The sequence below is a fragment of the Erpetoichthys calabaricus genome, chromosome 4 (genome assembly GCF_900747795.2).
Source record: "Erpetoichthys calabaricus chromosome 4, fErpCal1.3, whole genome shotgun sequence".
Taxonomy (NCBI): domain Eukaryota; kingdom Metazoa; phylum Chordata; class Cladistia; order Polypteriformes; family Polypteridae; genus Erpetoichthys; species Erpetoichthys calabaricus.
The window spans coordinates 252,501,376-252,525,434 of record NC_041397.2 but is presented as its reverse complement, the minus strand read 5'-3'; the positions used below and the strand labels follow the sequence as shown (position 1 = coordinate 252,525,434).

The window sequence follows — 24,059 nt, the reverse complement described above, 5'->3', positions numbered from 1 at the left end:
AGTAACATGTAAGCAATTATCTAAATTCTAGTGATTACTCTCCACATATTTCTTTTCTGAAGATAGGATTTCTTGATAATGGTGCCTCATTTAATGAAGAGACAGCACAAAATGTAGACGTTTGATCTGCTATTAAATGCTAGTGACATGAAAGAAGAATGTACCAAAGCTGTAATAAATTCCTGATTCAATATTTTCCAGTGACTGGGCACTGTTGTGAGAATTTCCAGTCCATTTCATAAGTCTGAAAAAGTGAATGTAATGTAATGTTTCCAAGTCAGTTTCATGTGGTTGAAAGAAAATGATACTTGTGCTCTGTTCCTTTAAATGTAGACAAAAGCATAACTGCAATTTTATTTAGTTTGACTTCCCCGGTAATGAATCTTAAATTTGCCTTCCAACCTCTCCTTTGTCTTTTACCCTGCAGTATTTTCAAATCACTTTTACAATCCTTGAAAATTCTAAGTTTCCAATTTCTTCCAGTCTTAGGTATGTAGCGCCCACAGCATCTGGAAGTGTTGCCAGTACTGAGCCTAAAGCAATTCAGGCTATGGCTGGGTCGGCTTCCCTGCAGCATCTTGGAGGCAGAGGAGTATCCACTCTTGTTCTCTAGTGGTACCCTCTACATGTAGACCTTCCAGGGTACCAGTACTTAAAACTCATGTCATCTCCTAATGATGTGCTGTTCATTAAATTTGTACTAATGAGGTACTAATTATTAAATGAGTTAATTTCCCCTTGGGATAAACAAAGAACTATTTAATGAATGTATCTGTTTATTTTTCTGGAACGGAAAGGGCCATTCTACAACTTTAAAGGGTCTTCAATGACTCTACTGTAGTCCCTGTCCTTTCTTTCTTCTTGCACTTTCCATACTGACCAGGGCCCCTGCTAAAATTTATTTTACCTAAAATTAATTTATTTATAGGTAAAGAAATAATAATAATAACAACTGGCCAAAAACATGATTTCTCCTGATTAACCAGAGTCTCAGCTTTCCAGAATGTTTCAAGAATAAATTTGCATTAGCTGCATGAAAGTGAAATCTGAGAAAGAGAAAGTCAAAAAGAGAACCGACTGTACTTACGTGTCGTCAGACAGCATCTGCTGTTTCCTAAAGTCGATTTGCTGCTGATGGGAGCACAGGTCCCGCTGAGGGGGATGCACTTTACTGAGGAAAATATGCTCCGAAACAATGTGGTGTACTTTCTAAACACAGAAAAGAGAAAACGTTTATGCTTACTTTAATTTTTAAAAATAATTACAGAACAATTAAGAAGTTAAAAGAAAGTCTGCATATGAGCTCTGTTATACAGGAGCTATCTGTGAGCAGTCTGACTTTGTGGAGATGCACAAACACTGACTGGATGGCCATGTTTCTCAATCAGATGCTAAGTATTTAAATGAGGACTACTGTATAACCCTGGCCCAGAGCGCTGCTTTGAGAAAATGCTTGTGGCGGAGGAGGCAGGAAACAGGAAAGCACATTCAACAGTGTGAATTTGACTTTTGGGACTGGAAAAGGGAGTAAACAATCAAAATTGTGTTTTAGTTTAACACCAACATTATGATTTACTTGGTTCTGGCAAAACTGATCAGTGTCCAACTGAGCAACTGTTGGTGTCAATCATACTTGGCGTTTTTGATTCAGTTGTAGGCCAAGGCTCCTGGCAGTATTAAGGCGATCAGAAGTTGAAACTGAATTCACCATTAAAGTCGATTGTTTTTTCTGTATGGATTACTGTTACTTTGAAGAAGAGGCATGACACCACAAGAAGGCTGTCTTAGGTTATTACCTCCTGATCCTGAAAGTGGTTGACATACAATCAAAAATTATAGAATGCAGGATACCATGAGAGTACATATTAGTTATTTAAACTTTATTAGTACAGAATGAATTTCTTTTATAAACAACATGATGAAATGTACTTTATTTAACAAAAAAATTAATGTTACAGCTATGTCTGTGAAAACATAATAAAATTACATATAAGACATAACAATAAGACTATATATAAAATTATAACATAACTTTATGTGACAGAACATAAAACATACTCAAAAACAATTAATTTAAGTAAGGATCATAGAGGGACAGAGTTCATCCTGGAACTTTCGAGACAAGGACCATACCCAGATTATACACCAGTTCACTCAAATAGCTTCAATTCAAAATAAGACATTAAATTAAAAGGCACATCTTCTGAGTGTGGGATGAAAGCAGGTGAATACAGAGAAAAACCTACAAAGAAATCTTGGACCCAATTACCAAAGATACTGAGGGAGCCTGGGAATCAAACCTGTGATGTGAGTACCTAGAGTACGTTTGATTAAACAGTGAGATAAATACAAAAGTTCAGAATCAATTTAAACTTAACATTTAGAATGGCAGAATAAAACCTTGTGTAGCCAACAGATATGTTGTAATTTGTTTATTAGGTTGCAGCCTACGTCTTTAGCTGAAGATTTCCTTGTCTATTATTATTATCATTATCAATAACAGTTATAAGAATAAAATAGAACTGCTTTATAAGAATTAAAACGTATATTTCTTGTAAATATTTGAAGCAAGAAGTTATTACATCTTTAGACTTTGATTGTGCTGAATGCTAAATGCACACTCAACATATTTTTGCATTCATATACTGGTTTTACCAGTTAAAAAAAAACAAGCTTACTTACATTTAATTCTGCTGAGGGCAATCGGATTTCTTGTTGGCGGAATTTACAGAAGGTGTTGGGAGCCAGTCTACCACCATCACTTAGTCTGCTAGAAGCAAGGGGCTCACTGCTGCTGTATCGTAGTTTTGCTCCGTCAGAGTGCGGTGACGCGGGAGAAAGTAGACTAACATCATTTTTACAGAATGGCTCTGGAAAGCTGTGATAAAAGCAGGTTGGGTTAGAAGTTTCAGAGTTGAATATGAAAAGCACTTTCTTAATGCTCACATGATTTTATGCAGAAGACCAATCCTTACTGTGCTGTTAACATCCAATTCAGATTATCAAAAATGTAATGGAAAAAAAACAAACAATGGGCAAGTACAATATCTAGCCTTAAGGAATTAAATGCAAAATATTTTGCTAAATTAAATGAAGGAAATCATCAAAACAAGCAGTAGCACCATGTGGAATATGCTTCATTGTGATGACATTTTTTTTCTACAAATGAAGACAGATTCTGTACACAGGATGATTTATCCAAAATATCCTTAAATTTGTGTCTAATGAGTGTAGGGATGCTCTCTAAAATTTTTAAGGCTGCAACAATAAAAGGATTTTCATCCACTGTAATGTAAGTTTGATATATTATTATATGAGCAAAATAAGAAATTGGAGAGTGTCAATGTTTATGTAATATCCTGTTATCTTTAACCGTTTTGCAGATTCTTTGTTGCACATTTGCGAATACATGATTTCATTCACTCCTTGGAGAATCATACAACAAAAGTTTAGCACTTTAAAAATCAATGACCAGGAAAGTCAAGGATGCACTTTTAAGGAGTCTAAAGTGGGCAATTTACTGCAGAAACACTGTTAGATGAGCCAGCTAGTAATGTGCAACAGCTTGTAATTTTGCTTGGTGTCTTGCAGAAGGCAATTTGGGAAGAAGAAATACAGCTAAGCAGTAGTGGAAAGGAGCAGAAGACAGACAGTCGCTGAACTGAAGGTTAAAGACAAACTGGAGTCAAATGATAATCCACCTAAACTAATTTGTAAAGCAAAATTAAAATTGTAAATAAGATGCCAATTAATCAAAAGAAAACTCTCAGAACCACTCATAACGGTACAACAAAATAGGTGATGTGCGATGCTGACTACATACAGTCCCACCAGTCACATCATGAGTCGTAACCTCAAGTTTTCATGGGTTTCTCCCATGGCAGTGATTCAAATGCTTGATTTGTGGCTTTGTTGTATATTATTTATTTATTTATATGTTTTACTTTTTCTTTTGTTTCTGATTGGCAGTATTCTTTACTTTTTATGCATTTGTATCTAAGCCTTTTTCTTGAAACTGTTATAGGATTTAAACCATTGAATTGGGACCCATTAGCTCTAATTTCTACTTTAACTGCCCCTCAAATGATTACCGTGTAGACTTTAATGTCGACCAGGCTACTCTTTTCAAATCTGCCCTTTAACTTTTTGCCACTTAAAAATAAATAAACAAATTTGCTCCATGTGATCAGTTTTTGGATGATCAGACAAGCACAACAGACAGTAAATTTCCTCAAGGGACTGGAAAATGTGCTGCTTTTTGGCACAGATTTTTATTTAACAGAATGTGTACCGTATTTTGTTTGTGTTAATGACAACAGAAATATCAATCAAGTGGTCTAACATCTTGCTCTGTAAATTGGACAACACAGTAAATTATAATGAAGCTTTTAATGAACTGTTACGGAAGAAAATGACCCTTTCCACATATTACCAATAATTATTCACCTTAAATTCCTACTGTTATATTTGAGCTCATTTGTAATTTTTATTATATAATTACATATTGTGCATGATTGAATCTTCTATCTAATATCACTATACGTGTTGCCCGACAGCATATATAAAATCTAAAACATGAATGTGCTCCAGTCTCCACCCATCACAGCCTAAGGACACCATGTACCTTTGAGCCAGCACTGAATATTCAATATGCAGATTCATAAAAAATGTTTTATTTTGTTATGAATTTTTGATATGTGATTATGAAAGCTATTTAGATTGATTTTGTGAATCTTTTGCACTTGTCTGGAGTACCTGGTGCCAGGGCGTGTTGCGCAGTGACTGAGGGCATGTCCTCAAGAGTCACGTCAATTAGCGTCATTATGGCAATGATTTATAAACTAGCAGTGGGAGGCAATCCTCGTTCAAGTATTGACCGATTGCTAACCATTTTTCTAAGTGTTTCAAGTTTCGAGTTAAGGCTGCTGTTTAACGACAATGCTTTCTAACTGCATTTCAGGTTTGTGCTCTGGTTTAAACAAAAGATAGGATGGAGTTGTCTGGTTTTCGACTTTAGCACGTTCTTGGCTTTGTTTCTTTCTTCTGACTCATCAATACTTGTCCTTACAGCCTGTCTCTAATCCATCTTGGCAGTACACTTACTTGTTAATACCTATGATGCATGCAAGCAGTGAGAATTAAAGGAGAATAACAATACTCGATGGTTAACATACATTGTCAAACAAACATAACAGAATCAGTATGTATAACACCAGCATGATATTTTGGAGTACAGTTTTTTGGACTGCAAAAAGTAAGGAGAGGTAAAATTAAAAGCACATCTTTTATAACACCAATAAAATGTTTGGCTCGTAGTTTGAATATTTTTAAAATGCACTCTTTTGCAAAAATATTCTTTTGTGTAGCTTGTCTGACAGTAGTGGGTAACCTGGGAATGTGGCTTCTCATAAAAAAGAAAAAGGTCTAAGATGATAGTCCCTAGTAATCCACAGGCAATAAATAATTAAAAAAATATCAAAAAGATACAAAACATATGTTTCATGCCACAATATAAAATTGTAATTAAAGAAACAAGGAATGTTATCGTATTGATTTTAGGATTATACCTAATTAAGCAGCAAACTTCAAAGTGATAGTTCTGCACATCTCAACAAGACGTCAAATTTAAAAGAGATGGAAGAAGAAATATTAATAAAGGCAAGTAAGTAAATAGTCAAGACTTTGAACATGCAAACTCTTTAAGTTTTAAATCTCAGACTTCATATGACACAGCTCATATTAGAATTTATTGTCTTGGTTGCTCTCTATTCAGTTTCTCCGGGAAGGAACTCGAATGAGCGCTTAATGCAGTCTCTATCAGGGTAGCTTATCTTATTAACTGATGGTTAAAGATACAGTAAATCACGTCTGTTAATTTAGTAATCTCTGCGTATCATCAGTGACAAAGACCAGCAAATGTACCTCTCAATGAAAAAAACAACAGTTGATGGTTAATTATTTGTTCCTTGGAAGTGCTGATTTGGAAACACAAAACCGAAATCACAGACTAAGGCAATGAGGCTGAAACAACTTTTGTTAAATGGGGCTAACCAAACATCATAGTTTGAATGCTTAGTCTGAACCCTGTAATTCAGTATAGAAAAAAGATTTTCTTTTTAAATGTTCCTAAACAGAATTTTCAAGGTAAGCAGAAACATAGCCTACACTGCATCTGTTGGCTCTTCAAGAGGCCATGTTTGATACAGGATATCCCAGATTACTGAACTGCTCATTCTGGCCAATGTTATTATTTCAATTTTAACCAACCATTGGTGAACACAGGCAGGGCCGGATTTATATGAAAAGAGGCCCTAGGCTATTCCACTTATGAGGCCCTTTCACCTTCCATTTTTAAGTTTGTAAATTACATGAGAGATAATAAAATTTTGCTAACAATTTGAATGTAGGCCCCTCTTGATCTTGAGGCCCTAGGCTGAAGCTTAGTTAGCCTATAGGAAAATCCGGCCCTGAACACAGGCATGTAGACTGTCAAGTAAATTGAGAACTTTGCCTGAATCACCAATCCAGGCCTGCAGCTCTTCTGCTGCTGCTTCACTAGCCTGTCGGTCAGTCCCACAATTCTCTCTACTCTCACAAAGTTCAGAATCTCCTCAACTCCTTCAACTGCTCTTCTGTCACTAACTGCAAGAAAACCATACATTTGTCATTTCTGATAAAGAATCGTGACGTCTGGTTTTGAGATACAGATCTGCATCAAATGCTCAATCTCCAGAGAAATACAAGTGCACTTACCTGTTGCAGCTGTCTGTGTAGGCCGTCCTAGGAACGGTGCTAACTGAGTCCATATAAGGTGCAGAATGCTCTCTATCATTGGGGTGTCTTTTACTGCTTCTTTGTGTGGTTCCATTTTCAGACTAAAAATAAGCACAGTTCATCCAGTCAAATGGAGCTGAAGTTTTTCTTTCACTGAATGATTACAGTAAACAATGTACTAGTGAAAAATCAGAATCTAGCACATTTGATGAATTTATGTTCTAATCCAGTCCATTTCATTATATTATTATTTCCCACATAAATGATTTGTTACTTTCATAAACAACTTCCGAACAAAACTTGCAAAAATTATGAATAATTCCTGATAAGTTATATCTATGCAGTTCAAGCATCGTAACTTCTGTGGAGTTCAGAAAATCGATGAATGGTCTAATTATAGTTTAACTGTAATCTGTTGTTATTTAGTATGACACTTTGCTTTTCCAATTCATACACAACGCCTTCGAAGGGGATTTGAGCAGGAAAAAGACAATTCAAAGCCTAGAATTCCTTAATGAAAACTACTTGCCTTAATACAAATTAATCACTTCATAAATGTGTGTACAGTATTTTAATTTTTGCCCTATTATCTGGTGGTCACTTCATTATTTTCCTTCCCTTTCTTTGCTGTCTCATGTCAAAGACATCAAAGTAGACATAAAAGCCTTAACAACGTTAATAAAAAATGAATAACGTGTTCCTAATGATAAATAAACATCAATAGCAAATTAGTAACAGGTTTCTGACACCATCCAGTTTGCACAACTTTTTAAATTTCTAAATAATTCCTTCTTCTTGTGACTTGTTGTTCTTGTTTTACACATCCTCTCTCTGACTCACTAACACTGAAGACTTTCAGCCAACAAATCATTCAGCAGAAGTGTGTCAAGAAACTCTATGTGGGCTCTTTATTCTAACAGCATTAAGTCTGCATAATGCCTCACTTTTTACTGCGACTGCCAAGTCAGAAGTTTTGTTTCTTTTAAATTTTCCTTGTTTTTAGTCATTCTGCTGTGTCTTCAGACCATACTGTCCTCACAGGTGGCGCAGTGGTAGTGCTGCTGCTTTGCAGTAAGCAGACTGTGGAAGATTGTGGGTTTGCTTCCCGGTTCCTCCCTGTGTGGATAGCGCTTAGAGTACTGAGAAAAAATCGCTATGTAAATGTAATGAATTATTATTATTATCATTATTACTGTGTATGTGTGTATATACAGTATTTATCTTTTTATGTATTTGATTATTTAAAGGGTTTCTGTAAAAAGTTAAAATTTCTCTGGAGACATATAAAGTTAGTTGGTTAGTTAGTTAGTTTATTTGACTGAACGAATGAATGAACAAATGAATGAATGATCTGTCTCTCTTAATATATGTCTTATCTAATCTAACCCAAACTGCTTGCTAATTCATAAATATATCTACTTACCTTATTCTAGTGATTTATTCTTTTGTATATGCAACTGTCTGATGTACACAACATATTTTGCTTACACTTTATCAGTTTGTGCTTATGATTTACTATCTTATTTATAGAGTTTGCATTGTATTCCATGACTTTTCAGACCCTATTGATATAAGCTGATTTGTCAATTTTTATTTTCTATGAAACATTTTTTGCATTTTAAAACATTCTTGTTGGTTGTAGCCCAGGAATGGCAATGTTGGTTGGAAATTTCACTGTATTGTGTTCATGTGACAATATTATTACTACCACCAATGCCACTTCTACTACTAGTGCTACTTTCTGTCTGTTTTATATATCTCTATATTTTTTTGTTCACCTTGGATGATTAATAAGTTATTATTACAGATGGCATGTCGGTTATTACTGCTGCTTCACTGATCCAGTATCCAGGGTCCAAACCTTACGATTAGTCACTGGCCATGTAGAATCACTGCATTCTCCCTGGGTTTGTGTTGCTTGTTCTCTGTGCACTTCAGTTTCCCCTCAGCATCTCAAATATGTACATGTGAGGATATTTGGGAATTCCGAACTGGGTCTGTATGTGGGAGTGGCGCCTGTTCAAGACTCGTTTCTGTCTTGGGCCTGAAGCTGCTAGGATAGTTCAAGTTCAAGTTCAAGCACTTTATTGTCATTGTGTAACACAATGAAATTACTTTTTGTGACAGCCCCAAGGTGCATTTAAAGAAAAGTCAAATAACTCCAAATATGTTGTATATAGTGTTAAGTGATCAAGTAACCAGAACAAATTATTATTGCTCAGAGTACAGCAGCATAATTTGTTATTGCACCTGTTAATGAATAGTACATTACATATTATATATTGTATTACATTAGTATATTGCACATTGGGCGGCATGGTGGCGCAGTGGTAGCACTGCTGCCTCGCAGTTAGGAGACCCAGGTTCACTTCCCGGGTCCTCCCTGCGTGGGTTTCCTCCCACCGTCCAAAGACATGCAGGTTACGTGGATTGGCGATTCTAAATTGGCCCTTTTGTGTGCTTGGTGTATGGGTGTGTTTGTGTGTGTGTCCTGCGGTGGGTTGGCACCCTGCCCGGGATTGGTTCCTGCCTTGTGCCCTGTGTTGGCTGGGATTGGCTCCAGCAGACCCCCGTGACCCTGTGTTCGGATTCAGTGGGTTGGAAAATGGATGGATGGATATTGCACATTACCAATATAGCTTATTGCACATGTTCAATTAAAAATGATCTCAGACTGAGGAGATTCAGAGTTCAGAAAGTTTATGGCAGATGGGAAAAAAACTATTTTTTAGTCTGTTTGTGCATACACAGATTGACCTAAAGCATCTTCCTGACGGGAGGAGCGCAAACACAGAATTTCCAGGATGTGTTTTGTCCTTGAGAATGTTTTTGGCCCTTCTCACACAGCGTGTCTTATACAAGAGTTCCAGTGATGGCAGTTCAGTCCCAATAATGGTCTCTGCTGTTTTTATGACCCGCTGTGGGGCTTCTTTAGCAGCCTTGGTGCAGCTGTTGTACCAGGCCATCATGCAGTTAGTTAAGATGCTCTCTATAGTGTTTCTATAGAAATTAACCAGCAGCTTCTGGGGGAGGTCAGCTCTCCTTAGCTTCCTGAGAAAATAGAGGCGTTGGTGTGCTTTGCCTATTATAGCCAAGTTGTTGTCAGCCCAGGACAGGTCCTTTGAGATGGTGACTCCTAGAAACTTAAGGCTGGAAACTCTCTCCACAGCATCTGCATTGATTGTTATCAGACTGTGATTGGTCTTTTTAGTGGTCTTAAAGTCCAGAATAACTTTGGTCTTTTTGGTATTTAAGACCAGGTTGTTGGTGTTGCACCATGCTGTCAGATTCTGAACCTCTTCCTTATATGCAGCTTCACTGTTGTCTGTTACAAACCCAATGACAGTCGTAATCATCTGCAAATTTAACAATAATGTTTGATTGGTGGATGGGTTGACAGTCATGGGTGAAGAGTGCATAGAGAAGGGGACTTAGTGCTCAGGGTAAGGGTGGAGGATGTGTGTTTGCCCATCCTGACAGACTGGGGCGGTTGGTGAGAAGGTTGCAGGATGGGTGCTGCAGGATTCTTGTGTTGAGTGAGGATGGCAGAGAGTATTTGTAATGCGATGAAATAGCTGCCTGTTATGATCTGACACATTTATTGATTTTTTTTTCATGTTTTTTTCACATCTTTTTGTTGTGTTCTAGCAATCCTTTAAGGGGTTTCTTGAGCTCTAGAATTCAAATTTTAGATACATAGCTTCCTTTTGTTCTTGTTAATTATTTGGCCTTCCCATCAGTAAGGCAACCTCTCGTGTTGCTATGGATGTGTCTTCAGAGGTTGTGACCTAGGTTACCAATGCAATGGGTTTAAAGGTTGTCCTTTGAGAATTTCCCTATCTGAGTTGCGGATTCAAAACCTATTTTCTTAATTTCTTTTTTGAAGCTGTTCTTGCTAAAGTCTTGTCTGATTTTGACTTGTGCTTTTAATTTTTAAACTTAATAATTGTGTTGTTTTGGTATTGGTATAGAGCAGTTGATTTCCCCATTTTTGCCTCACAATTTCTGATTAAAACACTAGTTTGTTAGCAGAATAATGCCTAACTGGTCTGTATAGTCACTGCTAATGCTATCGGTACATTGAAATGTGTCCCTAGAGTGCTTGTCATTGAGATCCTTTTCTTCTAGTGTTTACCATTTGGAAAAAAAAACTGTAAATGCCTCACTTGCATTATCATCCCTCTTCTGCTTCCTTTTTCTGTAGTAATTTGTCCCTAATGCTGTTTCTGCTAGACATTATCCCACCAGCTAACATTTTTCTCAAGCTAGTTTAGTTATAATGTTTAGCCTTCAACAGATGACATAGTTAGTGTGATGTGGAAGCACCTGAAGTTTTAAATAATGTGTCTGTTCTCTTGCTAATTTTAGATTTCTTTGTGCGGTAAAATAAGAGTCTTGTGTCTTTCTTTATTAAAATTTAAAACCACATACATATTTATTTATGTGTGAAAATGGAGTGCACATTGTGGAACAGGCTTGTGTGGGGCCACCTACTTTGCCCCCAGGAAACGCAAGACATCTTTGCGCAAGGAACTACACAAAATCAGAACATGCCAATCACACATGGGCAGTCACCAGGACTGGCATATCAGCCAAGGATGTCAAGGTGCTGCATGAGAATTAAACGGAGCAAAAAAATCTTAACACCTTTATGGTTTCAGTGTTAGTTTTGGCCAGGACTGATGATCTTGTTATTATAAAAGCTTTGGTCCTAGATCACATCCATATTTATCTTTCAATTCACAAGACCTATTAAAAGATTACACAAGAGAAACAACTGTTGATTTACCTGAATCTATAGAATTATGAAAGATAAAAAAAAAAAACATTGTTGCTTTCCGGCATCAGTCAATCAATTGTCTCATGTATGCTTACTGTGAGAGATCTTTCAGGATAGTTTATAAATGAATTAATTTAGCTACAGTAGCTAACTGGCTGACAAATGTTAGCTGAAACGTTGCAATAGCAAGGATCACGATGATGATGATTAACGTTTCCTTTTGGAATGTCCTTAAGATGCCCATTATGCATCAGACGCAACAAAGTTCCTCTTTTTCTTCCTCCTTCCTGATATAAGTATTTTACTGCTGATAAGAAAAATATTAATTAATCTATTTCACAAAATGCTCATACCTTTTTAAAATGCTTCTTGATTTCAGTCAATAGTGGCAAAAATTCTCCAAAAAAACTCCCACTCCGAGTGGCTGAGTGGAGTACATTCTCACATACATCACATATCTTGCTCAGCAGAGGGCCAAAAAGCACTACAAAGGGGCGGTGAACTTGCCACAACAATATTACTGTTACATGATTCCCTTCTGTTGAGAAAACATAACACACCAACTTGGCAAGACAAACAGTAAAGACCTGATCAGTTCTGCACAATAACTTTTCTCCCTTCTCGATTTTGGCAAATGGTACAGGACCATTAGCTTTTGCACCACTAGATTGAAGGAGAGTCTTTACACTTCTGTCAAAAGTCTACTCAACACTCTATGAACTTATTAATAATCGTACCTTTCTTTTTCTTCTTATTTTAGAAGAATCTCTCCCCGGTGAGCTGATAATATTGTTGTTGCTTGCATGCCACATGCTCTCTTCCTCTTTCTTTTTCTTCTCTGTTCTTTCAGAGAAAACTTCTTTCATAAACTGTCCTGGAATCCTGGAGAGATATCTCAGGTCAATCTTGACAAGGAGGGACTTGACTTCCTCACTGTCTTTAAGGGGTGACACTACCTCGTTGCGGCCAAAGGGTACTAGAGTGTAAAGTTGCTCCTCTGAACTGCTTGTGATGTCAGTGGCCAACAGGGACCCCACTCTACCGGATGCCTTAACCCGGTTTAGGCTGCTGCCCTGGAACTCTCTTTGTTTAAAAGTGGTGGCCGGTGAAGTGGAGTCTGCAGGAACTTTGGCTACAATGGGTGAATTTTCTCTTTCCCCTTCTGAGTCTGACTCAGAGGAGGAGGAGGATGATGAAGATGATGAGGAAGAGGAGGTGGAACATTCACTGTGAACAAATTCCTTGGATTTTGAGATAATTTGGATAGGCTCCTTGCGCTGAGGCTCCTTGTGTTGCGGCTCCTCACATGTAGCAGCAAAGGTTTTCCTTTGGCCTGCTTTATTAGTATGAGGTCTTTGTTTGGGCTGGATCTCTAAACAATGTTCCGGGACCTTTATTACTCTGCTGTAATCCTGCCAGCAATTTAGCTTATCACCACTGGGTGTCCTGTCGGTCCTTATTAACTTTTTTTTAGTAACAAGACACCTATGAGATCCAGTTTCAATGGCTGATGGCTCCCTCTGCCTGAATGTTTTAATCCTGACAGTTTGAATTGCATCCTTGGGCTTTGAGTCAGCTTTGTCTGGGACGTGACGCTCCCTGTCCTTGATATCAGGAAGCTGCAGCTCCAGTTCACCTTCCCGGTTAAGATAGGTTGTTTTATATTGATTGAATAATTCTTTTTTAGCACTTAAATGATAGGTCCTGTTCTCTTGTTTGAAAGAAGTATTCTTGGCAGGAGGATTGACTTGGTGTAACCATTTGTCCAGTTGCCATTTGGTAGATGATGGCTGTTCTGGCTAAAAGAAAGGCAACAGCACAGTTATTCTATACAGTCTTCTGTGTGAACACACAGACAGAAAGAAAGCATTATGAAGAGAAGAAAACATAACTTAATGAAGAAACAAAAATGTTCACAATTGGTCAATCATCAAAAATTCATCCACTCACCCATTTCCTTAATCTTATCTATCTCAAAAGCTGGCTGTGGACGAGGCAAAGAGCACACTTTTGGAGACATCTAATCTCACAGGGACTTGGTTAGTTTAGAAATGTTAATTGGGAATGAAAACCAAAGCAAATGGGTAAAGATTTCAAGGACATGAGAGAACAAGTAAATCTCATACAGACAGTGACTGGTTGAAGCTCTAACCCTAAGCTCAAAGTGAAACTTATCATTACTTAGGACCATTATTATACATGACTTTTTATGAATGATCCAGATGTTAATTATGGAGCTGCATAATGTATGCAGTATACTGTATATAGTACAATATACAGATCGATAGGCTGATGAGGAGATGTAAGCGATAGAATGGGCAAGAGGTGGAGGGGTAATGGGCCGCACTTTCTCTGAAGAACCCATAATGGAACTTTGTAAGCTTTATATCTTGTCAGGATGTAGATAGATATCTTCTTTTTCTTTCAACTGCTCCCATTAGAGGTTGCCATAGCAGATCATCTTCTTCCATATCTTTCTGTCCTCTGCATCTTGTTCTGTTACACCCATCACCTGCATGTCCTCTCTCACCATATCCATAAACCTTCGCTTAGGCCTTCATCTTTTCCTCTTCCCTGGCAGCCCTATCCTTAGCATCCTTCTCCCAATATACCCAGCATCTCTCCTCTGCACATGTCCAAACTAACACAATCTCACCTCTCTGACTTTGTCTCCCAACTGTCCAACTTGAGCTGACCCTCTAATGTACTCATTTCTAATCCTGTCCATCCTCGTCACACCCAATGCAAATCTTAGCATCTTTAACTCTGCTACCTCCAGCTCTGTCTCCTGCTTTCTGGTCAGTGCCACCGTCTCCAACCCACATAACATAGCTGGTCTCACTACCATCCAGTAGACCTTCCCTTTCTGTCTGTCACAAATTACTCCTGACACTCTTCTCCACCCATTCCACCCAGCCTGCACTCTCTTTTTCACCTCTCTTTCACAATCCCCATTACTCTGTACTGTTGATCCCAAGTATTTAAACTCATCCACCTTCGCCAACTCTACTCCCTGCATCCTCACCATTCCACTGACCTTCCTCTCATTTACACACATGTAGTCTGTCTGGTTTCTACTGACCTTCATTCCTCTCCTCTGTAGAGCAAAAAATGATAACACAATTTATATATGTAAATTTTAAACATAAAGCAGAAATTAGTATAATATGCTACTGGAATTAAGACGTAATAATAATGTACTAGTAACAACTACAATAAGAACAGAAAAAAAAGTACTTGAATAAACTTAAGAATTATTTTAAATCATTACCTGATATGAGTCATAAATACATTATTAATTTAATGGTGTGATATAGTAATTATTTTAGATTTTTATTTAATAGTATTAGTTTATAGCAGCACAATAAATAAATAAATAAATAATGGTGCTGAAAGGAATTTTTCTTGATTGATATACAACTCAAAAATCATTGCAACACTAAGTTGAATTTGGTAATCTTTTTTAATTAAATCAGGAACCAACTGTATTCAGAGGACTTGTTGATGTTGGCACAGATGTTCATTTGCTGTGCAGTGGATGCTTCATTCAACTTTAGACTGAAAGCTCATATTTAGTAGACTATTCATTTCAATTTCTTTTGAAATAATTATTCTCTAAGGACAGTCACAGATCAATCTCATAGATTTACAAATTTAAAATCCTCATGGACAAAACCATGTGACATTTACATACAGTATATAAAAGTACATAACTTTTTATGTGGACTAATGAAGGCCATACAGCCAGAAATGTTGTGCCTTTAACCTTTTCAGCATGGAATTAACCTTTAAACATTTTTCATAAATAAAATAAATCTATATGCTTTTGTCTTAACCTCTTTAAAAGGTTGGATACTGAAAGCATAAATCTAGTAAACCAAACATAATTTATGAATAAAAATTAGCAAAAGGCTTTTACTGAAGAAGAGAGACAATGTAAAATGAGACCTCAGGAGAATCCACAGTACTTTGGAACAAAGACGGTCAATGTCTCACCGACAACTGTCTCCTTGGCACCCTTCAAAGGCAGAATGACACATTCTACAGTAGATAAACGTGGAAGGCAGATGTTCTCCATAACTGTGATGTTCTGATACATGGTCAGGACGAGTAGCTTGATCAATGTCTCATAGCAGTGCCATCTACCTCCACAGTAGAATACAAAGAAAAAAACAGCAGACAAATAGCTAAAAGGTGTCTTGCACTATCAAGAGTCAAACTGCACAAGGGTTTGCTGTACGCAGGTAGTATTTGAGTAGGCTTTATGCTCCAGTATGTTCACTCTTAAGTGTGAAGACCATTAGCTAAAGGCTCCTTCTCCCACAATTATTGTATTTATCCTTGGAATTGTAGGTGGTTTTCAAATTTAATCTCTGCTCTGAAGGCATTAACAAACTTTGAACATTAGAACATTAGAACAATCTAGATGAGAACAAGCCATTCAGCCCAACAAGGCTCTCCAGTCCTATCCACCTTTTTTCTTCCAAAAAACATCAAGTTGAGTTTTGAAAGTCCCTGAAGTCTTACTGTCTGCCACACTACTTGGTAGCTTATTCCAAGTGTCTATTATTCTTTGTGTAAAGAAAAACTTCCTAATGTTTCTGTGAAATTTACCCTTAAGAAGTTTCCAACAGTGTCCCTGTTTCCTTGATGAACTCATTTTAAAATAACAATCCCGCTCCACTGTACCAATTCCCTTCATAATTTTAAACACTTCAATCATGTCTCATCTTACTCTTCTTTTGCTTAAACGGTATAGGCTCAACTCTTTTAATCTTTCTTTATAATTCATCCCCTGTAGCCCTAGAATCAGCCTAGTTGCTCTTCTCTGGACCTTTTCTAGTGCTGCTATGTCCTTTTTGAGCCTGGAGATGAAAACTGTACACAGTACTCCAGATGAGGCCTCACCAGTGTGTTAAAAAGCTTGAGCATAACCTCCTTGGACTTGTACTCCACATATCGTGCTATATAACCTAACATTCTGTTAGCCTTCTTAATGGCTTCTGAACACTGTCGGGAAGTCGATAGCTTAGAGTCCACATAAGGTATTCTCTCAATTTTCAGACCTCCCATTGTGTATTCAAACCTAACATTTTATGTCTTACATGTCCATCCATCCATTTTCCAACCTGCTGAATCCGAACACAGGGTCACGGGGGTCTGCTGGAGCCAATCCCAGCCAACAAAGGGCACAAGGCAGGAACCAATCCCGGGCAGGGTGCCAACCCACTGCAGGACACACACAAACACCAAGCACACACTGGGGCCAATTTAGAATTGCCAATCCACCTAACCTGCATGTCTTTGGACTGTGGGAGGAAACTGGAGTGCCCGGAGGAAACCCACACAGACACGAGGAGAACATGCAAACTCCATGCAAGGAGGACCCGGGAAGCGAACCCGGGTCTCCTAACTGCGAGGCAGCAGCACTACCACTGCGCCACCGTGCCGCCTGTCTTACATGTAATACTTTCAATTTTCTGACATTAAATTTCATCTGCCACAAATCTGCCCAAGCCTGTATGCTATCCAAGTCCTTCTGTAACAATTTAACGGATTCCAAATTATCTGCTAATCCACCTACCTTGGTGTCATCTGCAATCTTAACCAGCTTGTTACTTATATTCCTATCTAAATCATTTATATATATTAAAAATAGCAGCGACCCTAGCACTAACCCCTGTGGACTTTTAACATCGGCCAGTTCTGATGAGGTTCCTCGCACCATCACCCTCTGCTTCCAGTGTCTGAGCCAATTTTGCACCCATCTAAAAACATCACCCTGAACTCCCACTTCTTTTAATTTGATGCCCAACCTCTCATGTGGCACGTTATTAAATGCATCCTGAAAGACAAGATAAATAATATCATAAGCTCCACTTTGATCATATCCTTTTGTTGCCTCTTCATAGAATTCCAGCATGTTAGTAAAACATGTCCTCCCTCTTCTGAACCCATGCTGACTGAGTGCTCAGAATAACTCCTGTCCTTGCCAGGTGTTGCTCAATCTTATCCTTTGTACGGTAAACTGGGCTGAAAACTGGAAGTTGTGAAAGTTACAAGAAGGATTTTGAAATGTGCTCTAATATTAAGCGGAAGCTTAAAAATTATATATAAAAAAATATATGAGCATTGTGTTCAAGAGGCATATTAATGAATATCTTATTTGACAAACTTTATTAGAGAGTGGCGGAAATCCAAAGTCTTCCTTTAAGTTCAAAACAGAAGATTCCCATTTTAGTTGAGAACTATGAAGCACATTCAGGTATACGTCTTACATCAGTAAAAGACTGATAATGGCCAAATGTAAGGCATCAGGAGCATCCCCTGTCAGTAAAGATCTATCAATTACTGTACATATAGCGCAGGCCCTGCCAGAATGCAGTAAATGAACACAAGTCAATTTGAAGAAATGATCAAAAGTCAGTTTGAAACTAGAGTTAAAGGACAGGTAGTCGGTTTCCTTTTACAAATCAGAGTTACAAATTCCTTTTCTGATTTTAAATGAAAATTGCTATAATGTTGGGCACAAAGAGAGACATAGTTTCACTCCACATGAACAGATTTTAAAATAGAATTTTCACATTGTTTCTAAAAGTCAATATCATAAAGAATGCAATCACACAATCTATTCTATTAATGACAGGAGGAATTTTATAAGGCAACTTATAGCTCTAATTTATCAAATTAGATGCAATACAAAATAGTATGCACAGCATGTCACTGCTTTTATATGCTATTTATTAGCTCAGTTAATATATCACATTCTGTTAGGTTTCATGCATGTTATGATTTGTGAGAAAATGTGAGCGTTTTTGTGCATATAATAATAATAATCATTATTGATTTCCTCTATTTCTGCTTATTTATAACATTTACTTGTTTCTGATCTTCAAATGAATTTAGTATATTGGGGCACATCAGGGTAATAATTAGGAAAGGGGCAAATTCTTTTTCATGGAACTGTATGTGTATTATGTACAGTATATATGCATAGGACTTGTGTTTGTGAAGACGTTATAATGCTTATGATAAACACGTTTTTTGGTTTTTCCAACCAATTATACAGGGTTCACCAGTTGGTGCCCAACTTCTTTATGCTATACAAACACACACACACACATTGTGTATGGTGCATGCTCTCCCCATGCCCATATGCGGGATGCTCCACTTTTCCTTCCACATCCTCATGTAGATTAGGCTGATTGGTGTTTCCAAATTGGCTCCCATGTTAGTGTGAGTGAGGTTTGTATGTGCAAGTGGGTTCAGCAATGGACAAGTTCCCTCTCTAAATTTTTTTTCCTACATTTTGTGCCCAGACCCTTAACTGAATTATGCAGGTCTGAGAAAGTTTTGTGTTATGTTGTCTGGCATGTGAGCTTCAGGAGTTTCTAATGTGTTCCACCCATGGGAGAAACAGGAGGAAGGTTAAGGGCGTAACACAGGAAATAACCAGTTGAACGTTTGCATCGTTGCCTGAAGTAGGTTGCTGATTTGCCTTGAAAGCTTGCATATTGTAATCTTTTTAGTTAGACGATAAAAGGCGTCATTTGCTTGACTTCTCATTGCATCCATAAAGGCTAACACAGTACAACACCCTACTACTACACCTTAAGAATGGAACACCACCAGCAAGAAGATTTATGATGTCACTTTCAGGAGAAAGATCCTGACTTTTCATCCTGCCTGCCTATACTACCTTGAAAACAACCGGATGATGGCATTCAGAGTGAGTTCAGGTACCAACAGTGTTGGTCCTCTAGGCAGTGAATACTGAACCTGGCAACTGCATTTCCTGAATCTTTCTGGTTTGGGGCTTTGGCACCTTCTATTCTTTCAAATACATGGTGACATTAAACATGATATCCCCGGACCTTCAATCTTAACACTTTTTCGTCTGTTTTTGTTTATAGTGTTCACATACATTTAATACTGTATGGGCATGAATATATTCTTTTCAGTACAGTTCGTAAAGGTCCTCACGGCGATAATATAAGTAAATGATAAAACAACATGCTTTAAGTTAAGACTCGTCAAAAAAAGAATACGAGACAAATCAAAACTTGATTCTGTACAGATCTCACAGAGAATGAGCCAATGGGTCTTACCTCCATTATGCAGAGTCTGACCTACAACATACTACAGTATTATTTGATATCCCTGGGGTTACTTATAATAATTAATCAGCATCTTTTAAGAACCTTAATGTGAATCTAAGTGTGTTTCACCTGCTCAAGGCCACACTGCAATAGGCTCGTATTTTCAGATCTATATCTTATTCACTAATTCACACTGACCCAAAGAAGCCTTAAATTTGGATTGGCATTCAAGCATTGATTCAAAGTCAACATTTTTTAAAAAAGGTACTGTTCCTGAAGCAAATGTAATGTGACACTGTGGTTAAAAGAGAAAAAAAAATAGAAAAAACTTTCCAGTTCTTTTCATTTTTCAATATAAAGATGCTTATATTCCCACACAGACTTCTGTCTGAACTGTTTCTCGGCACAAAGACAAACTTTTTTGGTTTGGCAGGGCCTCTGCTAGACTGCCCTCTGCTATTTTTAGGTGAAAGTATATCCTGAAATATAGACTGTTTCACTGAGGTGCATTCTAATAGCAGCTGGAGAATAAAACACCTCTGTGTGCAGAACCTTGAGTCGCAGGGTTTGACGATTTACTATTAACATTCATTTACTATACACATAGATGGCAGTTTCATTAAGTGCAGTAACTTGGTTGGATATTAATGTTGAAGCCCATCTGCCTTTCGCAAAGAACTGGAAAAAAAGTCTAGAAACCAAGCTTTCCACAATCAATCCAGCAAGCAAGCACCACTTGGGCCAGTCATTGTCCCATCAGGCCACCTAGCAAGTCATCCTGTCATATGTATTCCTTTTTTGAAGCACAGCAGCAACAAATGCAAAGGGGAGCATGAAAACTCTTCATTTACAACAGTCTTCCTTGTCGCTGCAAACTAACTGATGAAACATTGGCATGAATGTCTCAAGTTGTTACATTTCTTATAACAAGAAACAAAATAAGGCAAGTATGAAATGAAAAGAGGCTCACCTCTGGGCTTGGGCTGGCAGGGGGGTTGCTTCTGTCTGTTTCACTGGAGCTGCTCTCATTCTCTGAGTCCGACTCGGAGCTGCTCTCTGACTCGGTGGAGGTGCTGGAGCTCTCACTGGAATGTCTTGGTCTTGAGCCATTGAGCTGCTGCTGCATTGAAGCACTGTCAATCAACAAGGGCACATTATTTCCTTCTTCTCTTTCACTTGTTAAATAGCACACAACTTCTGGACATTTTTTCCTTAGAAAGTACAGCCCCCTCCTGCCCCAGAAGAATGCCACATTTTACACACTGAAGGTTCATACACATATGGAAGAAAAAGCCTTCATAAGAGCCGTGGATCAAGAGGATCTAACTCTCACATTCGACACATAAATATCTATAAGTGGTACGTGAAATATGCTGTCTGTGAGGCAATGTCAATTCAGCTAGGTGCTAATACATGGTGGTAAAGTAACCTGTCTGTCAAATGTAACAATTTTTTTTTTTGGAAACTTAATTAAATGACTTTATTCATGTGACAAAATAAGTTCTGGTTAATTGAAATACAAAGAAGGGGTGATGAATCATTAATTGCAAAAAAAAGTGTTAACATATTTTAATCGACAATAAAAGCAGTAGCTCAAAGCACAAAATAATTTTTATTTAAAAAAGTAAGCTGGTCTAGAAAACTGATCTCAGTCTATTTACTATTTACTGTTAATTTTTTTTTTGATATTTAGTTTTCAACAGTTTTCTAAATCAAAGGCTACTGTGACGGCTGGCACAAAGTAACTCCTCACATGAATCTTGCACAGGGTTGGCTTCAGTAGAATATCTGACAGGTACGAAGAAGGGGCATCATTCGAAGTAAGCTAACATTCTTTCATTATCTTCCATATTATTCTAAAGGAATATAAATGAGATCCCAGTGGCTGAATTGCTTCCTGATGGACTGTGAAGGAGAAACCTCCGAAGCAGTTTTCAGGTGTTTTGGAGGTTTTTCTAAACTTACAAGTGTCCAAAAATCTTTGAGCAAAAGTTTGCTGGTCTGTATTTGGCTAAGGAGTGACAGGTGCTTGTCAGTGTTTCACTTATGGGAAGAAAATGTTTGACCTAACTGCTGTGTATAGAGAGGTACTACATGCCACAAATGAATCTCAGTTGGAGTAAGTAGAGAGCAGAGGGATGTGCACCATTTAGATAGAAAAAAAAAACAAAGATGGAAAAAAAATCCAAAAATTTAAAAACAAGCATTTCCTTGTGGATTCTGAAATTTTTGCTGTGATTGGAGAGTATAAACAGTATGGCTGTAAAATCACCTCTCAAAAAGAGAAATCTTTGAATTAAGCAACACAATAAAAAGAGGCAGATATGCATGGCTGATGATGTCCATCCATCCATCCATCCATTTTCCAATCCCAGCCAACACAGGGCACAAGGCAGGAACCAATCCTGGGCAGGGTGCCAACCCACCGCAGGACACACCCAAACACACCCACACACCAAGCACACACTAGGGCCAATTTAGAATCGCCAATCCACCTAACCAGCATGTCTTTGGACCGTGGGAAGAAACCGGAGCGCCCGGAGGAAACCCACGCAGACACTGGGAGAACATGCAAACTCCACGCAGTGAGGACCCGGGAAGTGAACCCAGGTCCCCAGGTCTCCCAACTGCGAGGCAGCAGCGCTACCCACTGCGCCACCGTGCCACCCTGGCTGATGATGTATAAATTACAATTAAATTAATAATTGTAATTGAAAGAATATCCGTTATATTGAATATAGTTTTTAATATTGTGTACACATTTATATTTCCATGATACAAAAAAATTTGGATGGTTGTTTAAATAAAATATTACTTCCGATTGAGTAATTTTTCTGAAATGTCATATCTGTTTGCTTTTTATCATTATAAATATCTATACAAAATTTGAATCGTCCATCTGTAATTATAACCATAGTTAATTTGAAAATTCGCAAAAGTATTCAGAGAAAAGCCAAGCAAAATGACACCTTTTATTGGCTAACTAAAAAGATTACAATATGCAAGCTTTCGAGGCAACTCAGGCCCCTTCTTCAGGCAAGATGTAATACAGAGACTGGAGTTCCCTGTGTTTATATACACACTCTAGGACAAGAAACAACATTGGCAAATCTTTAAATGAGAAATTTTAAATGTAAAAAATTAATAGATTCATTCAGGCTAGGGTTAATTTAACAAGAGAGAAAAGAACAATGTACAGTAATCCCTCCTCCATCGCGGGGGTTGCGTTCCAGAACCCCCCGCGAAAGGTGAAAATCCGCGAAGTAGAAACCATATGTTTATATGGTTATTTTTATATTGTCATGCTTGGGTCACAGATTTGCGCAGAAACACAGGAGGTTGTAGAGAGACAGGAATGTTATTCAAACACTGCAAACAAACATTTGTCTCTTTTTCAAAAGTTTAAACTGTGCTCCATGACAAGACAGAGATGACAGTTCCGTCTCACAATTAAAAGAATGCAAACATATCTTCCTCTTCAAAGGAGTGCATGTCAGGAGCACAGAATGTCAGAAAGAGGGAGAAAAGCAAACAAATCAATAGGGCTGTTTGGTTTTTAAGGATGCGAAGCACCGCGGCACAAAGCTGTTGAAGGCGGCAGCTCACACCCCCTCCATCAGGAGCAGAGAAAGAGAGAGAGAGAGAGAAAAACAAACAATCAAAAATCAATACGTGCCCTTCGAGCTTTTAAGTATGCGAAGCACCGTGCAGCATGTCACTTCACAAAGCAGCTGCACAGCAGGGAGCAACATGAAGATAATCTTTCAACATTTTTAGACGAGCTTCCGTATCGTCTAGGTGTGCGAACAGCCCCCCTGCTCAATCCCCCTAAGTCAGGATCAGAGAATGTCAGCGCAAGAGAGAGAGAAAAGTAAGTTGGGTAGCTTCTCAGCCATCTGCCAATAGCGTCCCTTGTATGAAATCAACTGGGCAAACCAACTGAGGAAGCATGTACCAGAAATTAAAAGACCCATTGTCCTCAGAAATCTGCGAACCAGCAAAAAATCTGCGATATATATTTAAATATGCTTACATATAAAATCCGCGATGGAGTGAAGCCGCGAAAGGCGAAGCGCGATATAGCGAGGGATCACTGTATTGTCAAGATCTCTGGATAAGATAACTGTCATAATCTGAACATAAACTGATAATCCTCATATCTGGCCATAAAACTCTTGTCTCTATTCAATAAAGTCACAGTGCTTATGGGCAACTTCAAAACACAACAAGAGAGAAAAGAATGGGAAGTTAAACTCATGCTAAAATTTAATACATTACAACATGGATTGAATATGAAGATTTACCAATGTTGTTTCTTGTCCTAGAGTGTGTATATAAACATAGGGAACTCCATTCTCTGTATTACATGTTGCCTGAAGAAAGGGCCTGAGTTGCCTCGAAAGCTT

General features: G+C 37.9%; 1 protein-coding gene across 1 annotated transcript in view; it reads right to left on the bottom strand.

Annotated features, from left to right (window-relative positions):
* The window catches only part of aff3 (AF4/FMR2 family, member 3), a 71,555-nt gene extending 50,667 nt beyond the window's left edge, over window positions 1–20,888 (bottom strand). The window contains exons 1-5 of the mRNA XM_051926201.1: window positions 20,624–20,888; window positions 12,292–13,353; window positions 6,754–6,875; window positions 2,683–2,878; window positions 1,088–1,209 (exon numbers count right to left, since the gene is read on the bottom strand). Coding sequence (XP_051782161.1) covers window positions 1,088–1,209; window positions 2,683–2,878; window positions 6,754–6,875; window positions 12,292–13,353; window positions 20,624–20,779 — 1,658 coding nt within the window. The 5' untranslated portion in view covers window positions 20,780–20,888. The remainder of the gene's footprint in view (window positions 1–1,087; window positions 1,210–2,682; window positions 2,879–6,753; window positions 6,876–12,291; window positions 13,354–20,623) is intronic.
* Window positions 20,889–24,059: the final 3,171 nt, after the last annotated feature.